Source organism: Balaenoptera borealis, assembly GCF_965194805.1.
Source record: "Balaenoptera borealis genome assembly, chromosome: 2".
NCBI classification, from domain to species: domain Eukaryota; kingdom Metazoa; phylum Chordata; class Mammalia; order Artiodactyla; family Balaenopteridae; genus Balaenoptera; species Balaenoptera borealis.
This window is the reverse complement of record NC_138867.1, coordinates 134725189-134737368: the sequence shown is the minus strand read 5'-3', so window position 1 is coordinate 134737368 and position 12180 is coordinate 134725189. Positions and strand designations below refer to the sequence as shown.

The 12180-nt window shown below is 41.9% G+C and overlaps 3 protein-coding genes across 5 annotated transcripts in view; 2 read left to right on the top strand and 1 right to left on the bottom strand.

The window, feature by feature from the left end:
* MED7 (mediator complex subunit 7) overlaps positions 1 to 12180 on the top strand; it is a 116679-nt gene that overhangs the window by 25721 nt on the left and 78778 nt on the right. The window lies entirely within an intron of this gene.
* The window catches only part of GARIN3 (golgi associated RAB2 interactor family member 3), a 101266-nt gene that overhangs the window by 27629 nt on the left and 61457 nt on the right, over positions 1 to 12180 (top strand). The window lies entirely within an intron of this gene.
* Positions 1 to 12180, bottom strand: part of ITK (IL2 inducible T cell kinase) — a 78912-nt gene that overhangs the window by 12232 nt on the left and 54500 nt on the right. Inside the window, exons 8-11 of the mRNA XM_082379086.1 lie at positions 12005 to 12059; positions 2861 to 2943; positions 1686 to 1819; positions 1224 to 1298 (exon numbers count right to left, since the gene is read on the bottom strand). Of these exons, the coding sequence (XP_082235212.1) occupies positions 1224 to 1298; positions 1686 to 1819; positions 2861 to 2943; positions 12005 to 12059 (347 nt within the window). The remainder of the gene's footprint in view (positions 1 to 1223; positions 1299 to 1685; positions 1820 to 2860; positions 2944 to 12004; positions 12060 to 12180) is intronic.

The window sequence follows — 12180 nt, the reverse complement described above, 5'->3', positions numbered from 1 at the left end:
CCATTATGTACATAGCACTTGCTAGGCCTTAGCAGGGGTTAGGGGTAAGGTGGTGGATTCCAAGAGGACTGGTACAGAGGTGCAAGCCAGCATACAGTCTCGCACATAGGTAGGCTTTCGATAAATGCTCAAAAAATGAATAAAAGGGATCCGAGTCTCAATTTTCACACTGGCAAAAATGAGTGGGTTCATAAAATACTCTCCGGGCTTCCATCCAGCATGGGCACATTCGGATTCCACAGGTATTAGAATTATCTTATTTTTATAAGGAGGCTGAGGGGCATTATCCTTTCCTGATGCTTGGTCTAGTACCATAAAGAGTTCAGTTTCTACCTCTTTGAGGCACAGACTCAACAGAAAACAGTACCGAGCACCTACTGTGTGCAGATATGGTGCTGGTTAGGGATGGAGAGCCCACACAGTGTTTCTCAAAGTATCACCCTCTAACCCCTGTGTCAAAATCACCTGGGGCACTTGTTGAAAAGGCAACCCCAGGACCCCACTGTCTGGGACTGTGTTTTGGTAAATGTTGGCTCGGGGCTGGAAGTCAACACTTTTCTTAAGCATCCTATGTAACTTTGACGCACAGTGAAGCTTGAGAACCACCAATCTAGAAGACATAAAAGGAAAGGTACACCAGCCTTCTCCTCGACCAGCACAGTTTGGACCAGGGGATGCAGGCAGAAAATCACAAGTGGGTGAAACGGTTCCATAGGACAAGAAGGAAGAGTAGGGCCTATGGCCCTAGAGATGCATGCCCTGCCTAAAAGGATTCAAAAAAATTTAACACAGTGCTATGCAGACAGACATTTCTGGATGCTGCTGGCTTACAGCACTTGCAGTGGACCCATACCTAACAAACTAGATGATACAGAAGTTCTAGAAAATAGGCAAGAACACAGTACTATAGCACTGGTTTCTAATATTTTTTTCTAATAGCATTTAGCAGAGTGCTCTGTACAAAGTAGGTGCTCAGTAAACACTTCATTGATGAACTGTCATCTAAAACCAATAGACATTGATTTGACCTAGATAAATGTGCATACGTATAGATGGAATCTTACACACATTGTAAATGTTCATTTGTGCACACCATCTCCAGATATACAGTGTACCTGTTTAATGATCATTTTACGTCTGGGGAAGTCCATTCAGAATTTACCCCAGACCTCTAGGGATGTGAGTTAGTGCAAATGAATAACATTCCCAAATGCACTGCTTACCATATCTCAGCCCTGCCGTGACCGGGGCTTTCTGCCTCCAGGAACTAACTGGATACCGGAGTCTAGTGACTAGGCCTGGGTTGATTACAAAGTGAAAGGCAGTCATTAGAGTTTTACCATAGCAACCATCCAAGCCAAATCACCAGGAAAAAATATAATCCAATGCAAAAGCTATTTTTATTCTGGAAAACGAATTCCAAAGCCCAATCACTGATATTACATCTTCCCTGAGAAGAGGTATAATGTCACAGATGGGCAGGTGGTGAAATCTCATGATTCCAGCAGCAGAATTTGCTAATGAAGAATATGTAATATAATCAAATATTTGGCATCCTTTTCTATTTGTATAGTTATTATTTATGGTCAGTTTGTCTGAGATGAAGAAACCCAGCTGGGTGTTTGTCACTTTTCTCCAAGTTCCCCTGACAGGGTCCCCCTCTGGCCTTGTCCCTTAGAACTCACCTCCTCCATTGTGTTGGTGATAATTGACGAGGAGAGGGATGGAATCAAACACGTACTTTTCAGCCACGTAATATCGCTTGGGGTTGTCATTTGTTTCTTTGATGTGATAGTGCTTTATACAGGGGTTGTTCTCACTTAAACAAATGAAACATAAATGCAGTGATTATTAAGAAGCAATGTTTAGACCCAGAAATGTCTACTAGTAGCAGATTCCTATTAGCTTTGTTTTTTACCCTCTCACATGGATGGCAGATATATTTCAACTTGTGTGTCAGTCTTGACAGGTTGGCCTTGGGTGCTGTATTAAGGACTCTGAGGCTGCATCTGGACTCAGGATTGGTGCCATGATGGATTGGTGATGTTTCTTCCAAAACCTCAAAATGGGCAATCGTCTTGTATGTGCTACATGTTTGCCTTCCCTGCTGTGTGGATTTAACTAATCTTCAGCATATGTTAAGGAAGCCTCTTGGCCCCTTCGTACTTATTTGGCTTTGTGTAGCAGAGTTAACATAGCAGCCCTGACTGCTATCCTTAGAAAGGCCTGCTTGCAAGATTGGCCCTTGGCTGGCTTCTGAGAACTTAGATTTTAGGAGGGCTCTCACCATTCTCTAACTGATAAGGATGGCTCCCTATACCTAAATTGTTTGTATAAACAATGTGGCTTATGCTCAATGCTTGCTTTTCTCCTGGGAGTCTGGAATTTTGCTATGTGCTAGGCAGAGGGTACCCAGGTGACCAGCCCCCAGTGAAAGGATATGTAAGGTTCTGGCACGTAGTAAGGACTCAATAAATGGTGGATAGTTTTATTAGCAGAGCCAGAACTAGAATTCATATTTTCTCGCTTGCAGTCAAAAGGATCTTTTCTGTTATTCTTTGGATTAAATTATAAATGCATCAAATACAAGACCAGGTATTTTATTTCTTTAGAGCTTTGCACTCAGGGATGCCAACTGGGAAGGGAACCTGGCATCTGGCCCTAGCTCTGTCACTTTCTAGGTAAGTGACTTCAGTTATGTTCTTAATCTCCCTAGCCTTGGTCTTCTCACAGGGATCAGGGAAACACAGTATTTCTAGGGACTCCTCTACCTCTTGCACTGTCTGACATTCCTGTGTGTGGCTCATCGCTCACCCACCTCAGGACTGTCTCTCCCCACTTCGCTGAGTTAGCACCATACCTTACGATGGCCTTGGTGAAAACAGACACAGTGTATGTCCCTGGAGTCCTGGAATCTCGTACCATGAAGGCTCCTTCTTTGCCCTGGAAGGGTTAGAAAGAATGGAAAATCAGCGATCCCAGGAAACCAGGCTCATGCATCCAGCTTCACTTTCTTGCCTGTGAAAGGAGGAAATACTGTAGGCCAGCTTGGCACAGAGCAGCCTTTCAGCTATAATGGCTACCGTTTCATTCATTCATTCCAGAGACATTTCTTGAGCTCCTACCATGGTTCCAAGACTATTCTAGTGATGACATAGACAGTAAACGAAGGCAGACAGACACAAGCTCTGCCCTCTTGGAGCTCATTACAGATATTGTCCAGCCCTCAGCACAACATTGCAGTCTAGATGTTATTATCTTCAATTTCCTGATGAGGATACTGAGTGCTGCAGAACTGAAGTGACTTTCTCACGACCTACAAATATAGGAGGCAGACCTGGGATTTGAACCTTGAATGTGGCAGGTGAGCAAAACCTTTGCTCATTCTCCTAGTCTATGGTGCCTCCATTCAACAAACGTTAGAAGCCATTTCTCTGTTCCCCACAAGGGCACAAAACTTCTGTCTTGGAAGCTTCACCATTTTCTTAATGGGAATATATTTTGCAGGCCCTTTCTCAAGTGCTGATTTTGCTGCAGGGCAAAAGGAGAAAGAACACGAAGCTGCTGGTTGCGTGAGGGAAGTGGAGAGAAGGGGAAGCCCCCAAGATACACCCTTCACCCCACTGACAATTTTGCCAGTGCTGATGAAATAAGTACTAACAAACGGGGAGACCAGTTTTTTCAGTCCTGGTAGGAACTTGAAAGTCTTAACTCTGTTTTTTTGAGTACTTTGTGTCTAAGGCTCTGTTCCTACCCACCTGTCAATCTGTGCTGGTGATATTTGCAAAATCTGTTGCTATGGTTTGCTTAACTTAGGCATACTGAGGGCCATAAGTGAAAGCCAGAGAGAGAAGAGCCTCGTGTGGTGGGCATACACTTGTTGTATATGGAGCAAAATATACACAGTTTAGAAGCTCTTCCACCCCCTAATCCCAAAGGTGGGTCATCCTCACATACAAATAATCCACAGATGGCCATGCTGATTGTTTGCATCCTAGAATCTCAGGGTTAGAAAAGACCTTTTAGAAGAACCTAGAAAGGTTCTCTAGCCCAGGGTTATCCCAACCTCAGTACTATAGACGTTTGGGGTGCAGTAATTCTTTGTCATGGGGGCTGCCCTGTCATCATAGGATGTTTAGCAACATCCCTGGCCTCTATCAACTGGATGCCAGACATTGTCACATGTTCCCTGGGGGACAAAATCACCCCTGGTTGAGAACCACTGATCTGGCCTAACTCCCTAAACCCCTGTGCCCCAAACTTTGTTGGTGATCACAATCACCTGAAGAATCTAAAGCACAGAACAAGACAGAACAAAACAATGACTATGAGCAGTTTACCATGTTCCACCCCCCCTCCCCGCCTCCCCATACCTACACACTTGGAATCTCCAGGACTGAGGCCCTGGGACCTGAACTTTTTTTTTTTTTTTAATTAATTAATTAATTAATTTATGGCTGTGTTGGGTGTTCGTTGCTGCACGCAGGCTTTCTCTGGTTGCGGCGAGCAGGGATTACTCTTTGTTGCGGTGCACAGGCTTCTCATTGCGGTGGCTTCTCTTGTTGCAGAGCACGGGCTCTAGGCGCATGGGCTTCAGTAGTTGTGGCTCACGGGCTCAGTAGTTGCAGCACGCAGGCGCTAGAGCACAGACTCAGTAGTTGTGGTGCACGGGCTTAGTTGCTCCGCGGCATGTGGGATCTTCCTGGACCAGGGCTTGAACCGTGTCCCCTGCATTGGCAGGTGGATTCTTAACCACTGCACCACCAGGGAAGTCCCAGGACCTGAACTTTTAAAAGGCTTATGGACATCCAGATTTGGTCTCCACTGACTCAACTGAAAATGCATTTCTCATTTATAACAGTCCTGAAGAGTAGTCCCTGTCATCTGAAAGAGCACTAATAGTTAGAAAGTTCATCCTCATGTAGACACGTAACCTGCTTCCTCTGACTTGGCCCTAAACCCGCAGAGGGGAATCTGGGGGGGATGGTTGGCCCTTACATCATTGTGCATTCTTGCCAAACTTAGAGGTTACCACAACAACTTTGTGAGACTCCCAAAACTCTTCTTCTGTCTGCTGGGAGATTCAAGAGTCTATTTTGAAATTTGAGGGAAGCGGAGGGTAGGGGAGTTGGACGAAGGTGGTCAAAAGGTACACATTTCCAGTTATAAGATATATTCTGGGGATGTAATGTACAGCATGGTGACTACAGTTAACAATACCGTATTGTATATTTGAAAGTTGCTCAGAGTAGATCTTAAAAGTTCTCATCACAAGAAAAAAAATTGTAACTATGTGTAGAGATGGATGTTAACTAAAATTGTATTAATCATTTTGCAATATATACATAAATCAAATCATTATGTGGCACACCTTCAAATTATACAATGTTATAGGTCAATTATATCTCACTAAAACTGGAAAAAGAAAGGAAGAAATTCAAAGCTGAGACCTGAATCTTCGTCTCTGTTTTCCACCCTTGACCTTCCTTTCTCAAGGTCGTGAGCTAGGGCTGCCCTAGCTGTTGCCTGAAAGCAGGGGAAGAAATGAGGAAAATACAGAAAGCTGCTACATTTCTTTTTCCAAGATGTCGTAGTACTCTAGGACAGTCCTAGTATTCTGTCTTTGTACACACAGAATTTACTTTAATGATTTTGTATTTCATGAATTTTTTGAAATTTAAGAAAATGAGTTGTCAATCTTTCTGGACCAATAGTACAACCTTATGCCCATAATTAGCCTCCCACATTTTTTACAGTGTGCTCTGTGCATGACCTTGGACATGGTGAGGGCAGAGGAGAACTAACCAGATTCTTATTTTCGTCTTCTCAGATATGAGTGTAAACTGTTTATCCAGTGCACTAGTAAACACCCTTCTAACTTTTGCATGCAAATCGCCCTTTTAAAAAACTTGATTTTCCAATAATTAGATTTTCCCCCCTTTGGGGTCAGTAGTTTATTCAGTTTCTGAAGTAAAGGTGATCTATGTGACACCAAAAAATCCCAGATTAGTTCATTAGATTTTAAAACAGCTTTTGAAGCCTAATTTAGATAACATGAAATTCTCCTCTTTTAAGTGTACAAATCAGTGATTTTTATCAAAATCACAGAGTTGTATAACCATCACCAGAATATTTCATCACTCCCAAAAGACACCTCAGTATCATTTGCACCCCTGCCACACTCATATGACTTCTCTAGAGATTTGCCTATTCTAGAAATTTCATGTAAATGAAATCATATACTATGTGGTCTCTTATGACTGGATTCTTACTCTTAGCATATTGTTTACAAGGTTCATCAAGTTGTAGCATGTATCAGTACTTCATTCCTTTTTATGGCTGCGTAATATTCCGTTGTATGGATTACACCACATTTTGTTTATCTATTCATCAATTGCTGGGCGTTTGGGTTGTTTCAACCTTTGGCTGTTGTGAATAATGAATTTGTGTCTGGCTTCTTCTACTCGACATCATGTTTGTGATATTCATCCATGTATTACATGTACCATCACTTGTCTTCAAAATTTCTCCCCTTTTGCCCAAATAGCAAAACTTTTGCTCTTGCCTCACTGAAATGTGATGGGTTAAGTTCAAGACAGGAAGAAACTAAACTTTAGCCGAGGCAGACATTATCTACATATGTAACTTATTCTAAAGGGAAGAAACATAGACCAAAAAGACCCCAAGTTTATCAACTATCTGTGAAGAAGGGAGTGGTAATGTCTCTTCTATTTAATTAAGAATGTTTTGTTGTTGTTATTCTTTCAAAGAAACCATTATTATTTTTTTAAAATTTGTGATTAGAGAGGGGCCCAACTGTTAACAAGAGTAAACTGATCCACAGACATCAGACAAAGGAGAGGTAAAGTTTTCAGTCAGCTCTGCCGAGGACGGGAGGCTGGCAGAGCTCTTCCTCCATCGTAGTTGCTCTAGGTGGCGTTCAGTGCTGGTGACAGGAAACTCTGGTTTAGGGCTGAGGCAGCACAGGGTTCTGAGGAAAAGGAGGCATCCGGCATGTGCCTTATCACCTACTTCCTGCAAGGGGCTCAGAGGAAGTCACAACCACCAAGAACGGTGGAGTCTAAAGGGTCTCTGCTCCTGTCATTGCCATGCATAGGGGCACTGATCTGTGCAATGCAGCCAGGGTAGGTCGGGGAGGGGGCTTGTTCCCACGGGATATAGTCAAGGTCTCACTTTACCTTTTACTATTTTATCTAGAAAAATAAAGATGTAACAATAGAAAAAAAAAATCATGCCAAGGGGGTCAAATACACAGATGGGAAGTATAGGGATGGGAGAATAGAACTTAACTCATATATTCCCTTACTAACTGTGTGTGTGTGCATGTGTATATGTGTGTGTGTGCATGTGTATATGTGTATGTGTGCATGTGTGTATGTGTGTGTGTGTGTGTCTATGAAGAAGCATCCCTGCTCTAGTCCAGGCTATGCCACTGATTTACACTCAGTTTACTCCCCTGTAGCACAAAGGGGATGGACCAGGTGTTCTTTAAAAGGAATTCTAACTCAGTCTATAATTCTGTCAACACAGATGTTTCCTGATTAAATGCAGGAGCTTCAGTTTTCTCAGTTGTAAAATGACTTTTGCAAGATGGTTGGGAGAATTAAAGTGCCTAAAACAGTTTCTGGAATATAATACCAGAACAAGGACTATTAGAGCTATCATTAGCTGTTATTATCACACGCTATGGTATACCACCTGTTATCAGTATTAATGCCATTGTCTGCTTTCATCTGAGACATGTTGACTGTTAGGAATTTACTTCTTTCTTTCTGTCCATATGATTTGAAGGGCACCTTACAGAAGATAATCTTGCTACACAGGGTAGGTTATTGTGAAAAAGATGGACTGATAACTTACAGCTTGTTCACACTGCATTGTAATTTAAGAGTGTCTCTGACAGATAGCCACTCTTCATTCTGGAGGTGGTTCATTTCTTTTCTTGAAAAAATCCTTGTATGGAGTTAGTACTGTATCTTTAATAACATCTTAGAATCATGGAAATATGATAAACCAATGTCTGAGATAAGGCTTCTGCCCAAAATTCAGGTCACCCAACGTATGCAATGCTGTAAAGTATAGAGTACCTGCTTGCAAAGAATTCACCCTCTACCTAAATGGGTTACGACAGAAGAGAGACGGCTGAGGTCCGAGGCTGAGTGAAAACAGAGCCACTGGAGATGTCATGACATTGCACCATAGGGGTTCAAAGGTGTGGAAAAACCACACTCCACAGCTTGTGGGAGGGAAAGCATGAGAGGCTTCTTAGAGGAGGTGCTATCTGAATAATTGATAGGACACAATAGGAGATATTTTCTGTGGTTCCCAAACTTGGGTAAGACCCAGAATCACCTGGGTACCACTTCCTAAGGTTCTGACTGGTGAGGGCTGGAGTCCTGGAATTTGTATTTTTAAAAAGCTCCCCAATGATGCTCATGATTAGCCAGCTTCTCCTACAGCATATTTGTTAATTTAAAAACACTTCTTAAGCATTTGCTATATTCATTCACTCAATAAATATTCATTGAGCAACTACGTTATCATAGGTACAGTTCTGGGGTCCTGTGTACAGCAGGAACAAGGTAAAGGGTTTATATTCTAGTGGAGAAATATGCACGGGGCAGTACATCAGGAGATTTAGTTAATAAAAATAAAATAAATACATTTTTGGTCAATAATAATGAATCAATCAATCTTTTAAGGGTCCTATAATTGTTAGATAAGGGGATACTAAATTCACCCCTGAAACAATTCAGCTGATGTTTCAAACATCATACAATATAGGGACCCACTGAAGTTTGCCCTTATATTACCTAAGGAGGCAAAGAGGATTTGGTGAAGTAGTCTAGAATATTAATAAGGAGGAATGTTTCAACTGCCTTAGCAAGCAGAATGTATTTAAGTGTCTCCAAAGAACTGCTGTAAAATAGAAATCATCTTTTGCTAATCATTAATGTGGGCTGTTTTAGGTGCTCCATGGGCAATACTTCATTAACCAATGTGGGATTGAAAATAACAAAACTGCACTTGTTTAAACTCAGTATAATTCTTATTTAATTATAAGTTCTTATTGGTTAGTTTAATAATTTATTATGTTATCCAATAACAGGTGCTGAGTGGGCCACATATGCATCACAAGTTTGACTTGAAAAAATATAGATTCCCACGAACTAACCCTGGAGAGTCTGATTCTGTAGGTCTGGGCTGGGGCCTGGGAATCTGTATTTTAAAAAATTTCCCCGTGATTCTAATGTGCGATATTGGGAACCACAGGAAATAATTAAGTGCTGAGTCCAGGTGGAACCAAGGAGAAACCAGAGTCTAGTAATGACTCAGCTTAATTCCTCTTCCTCCATGAAATCTTTCTAATTCTTCTAGAATATTCTCAGAACTCTAAGGCCACTGAAAGCCTACTGAATATGTTCAGTTTTTCTTAGATTATCCTCTGTTTCTTCAGAGTTTGTCTTGTTTCCCAATAGAGTCTAAAGCTTATTGAGATCAAAGACCCTGTCTCAAGTATCTCTATGCGCTTAGATCTGTGCTCAGCAAAATGGTAAGGTATGTGAGTTTATACTGAGAAATCCTAATAAAGGAAATGGTGCAGACGTCATAAAGGCGACAGATGCTGATTGAGATGGCTGACATCATACAGACTGCCTGTTTTGCAGCCGTCACTGGTAAACACAAATAGTCTTTTGGAAAATCCACAGACAACTGGACTTGCCCTCTTTGATGAGAACAAAACTGCCCAAGGGCAGAGCATCTCACCTTGTCCTCTTTGCCAGCTACCTGCTCACCGGCAACTTAACCAAAGGAGAAAAAGTTCACTGCTCCAACATATGACTGTGGGCTCTCTTCCCGTCTCCATTTCCTCTTATAGAAATTATATTTTTGCCTTTGATAGAATGAATCAATCTATTATCAGTTTCCCTTGTGCAAAAGTAAATAGTATATTAATCAACTACATGCCTTTAGATTATTCTTTGACAATATTCATCATCCCTCCACCTTCCCATCACAGACTTTCATTCCCTACCTGATATCTTCCCAGGTCTCCTTCTCTAAGCTCACCTCTAGCCACTGTCCAAACTGGTAATGGTTACCGGTTTGGGTGATCAACCGTCCCAGTTTGTCTGGGACTGAGTTGCGGGGGCTCTGGGGCCATAGGACTCTCAGTTTTAAAACTGGAACAGTTCCAGGCAAACCAGGATGAATTGGTCACTCCAGCTTCATTCCATGCAGGAGAGGTTTGCAGTTTAATATTCTTAAAGATAGGAAATACCTTCAAACCATAACTGGAAAATGGCAGGAACAGGGCTAACATTTTGGCACAGAGAGACTGATGCCTCCATCAACCCAGGCCTACTGTTTACTGGTCTCACTGGTGAGGCTTGTGTTGGGCGCAGGTCATTAACATCATTTGAATATTAGATTCACCTGGAGAGATTTTCCTCTAAATTACGAATGCCTGGACCCTACCCACTAGAGGTTTTCTTCTTTTTTAACATCTTTGTTGGAGTATAATTGCTTTACAATGGTGTGTTAGTTTCTGCTGCGTAACAAAGTGAATCAGCTATACGTATACATATAGCCCCACATCCCCTCCCTCTTGCATCTCCCTTCCACCCTCCCTATCCCACCCCTCTAACCCACTAGAGATTTTGATTTAATGAATCTGGGCTGGGACCTGGGCATGGGTATTTTGAAAATGTTTCCCAGGTGATTTTAATGTGCAGACAGGCCTGCGAACCACTGCTCTAAGCAAATACGCTGATAAATTGATTGATTTCTCTGTAGAAAGCTTTCTCTCAATACCTCCATGCATTTGGTTTCTCTGCAAGGGCCCTAAATGTGCAATTTTCCATGCTACTTTAAGTGTGGTCTATGGATGGGTGCCAGTTAGCAAATTGTTATTGGTCCACCTCCAGACAAAAAAAATGAAATTGAGAGTTATCATTTAGAATCTTTTTATAGCAATCAGACAGAGCAATTTTATGTCTAATGAATCTAATACTAATAAAAAATTGGACTTGCATTTTTTATGTCTTTGCTTCTTATTTTTGCTTTTTATTTTTTCTGATAATTCATTTTTATTGTATTTTACAAAATATAAGCCTGTGACAGATTGGAAATTAAAAACCAAACACAAAAAGTAGTCCATCACCACAGATACTTTGAGAGGCACTGTTTTAGAATAACAAGTGATCTTCTGATCCAGGAAGAGAAGGTTTTACCTTGCATGCCAGTCAATTGATGGCAGCTTCCTGGAGCACTGTTTTGAGAAGGATCCCAAAGCCATGAACTCTGATCAACTGTGTCGGCCACAGGACCAGGAGCAGACAATGGCAGTATGCGTCTGGGTAATTGTCATCCCTGATTTAGTCCAGTGCTCCTCTTGTACTCATTGAGAAACTGAGGCCCAGAAGGAAGAAGAGATGTTCCCGAAGTCACACACTGAGTTGGAGTGAGAGCAGTGGCCAGGACCCAGTACTTTCCTCACCACACCATGCCTTCTCTCCCTTAATCCTGACACCCCTGGGTAAGGTCAGTCCTGCTCCCGATACCGTATGGCTCTCAAGAAGAACGGTTGCATGAAAAATAAAACAAGTGGTGTATTTCCTCTGGATCCACACACAGCCCAACCAGGCGGAATCTGAGTCACAGGCACTCCTGACCCAGCCAGAGACGCAGGCAAGGAAGACCAGCACCACAGCTCCCCAGGGCCAGCCATCACAGCCCAAAAGACCACCCACAGAAGCTGTGGTCACGGTCACACGTGAATACCAAGGCCTTTGATCCTCTACAGGTTTCTTATACTGATGTATGCTAACCCTGTGAACCCCCAGAATGCTTTTACCAGACATGGACACCACTGTTAATCCAATATGTCAACTCACTGCATTAGCACAAACCACAGCATGGCTGAAAAAAAGTAACACAATTCATTTTATTTGAAGTTAAAAGACAGTTTAAGGAGACTTACTGTGTCCAAAAGAAGTTTCTCAGCTTTGTCTCGGCTGATACTCTTATTGTACCACCTGAAAGCAGGAAAAAGTCATATGTCAATGACATTTTAAAAAATTTCATTATTTACTTATGAAAGATAATTAATGCCAGAAAATTTTTTGTTCTTTTTGTTTCTACCAATGCTTTCAAACT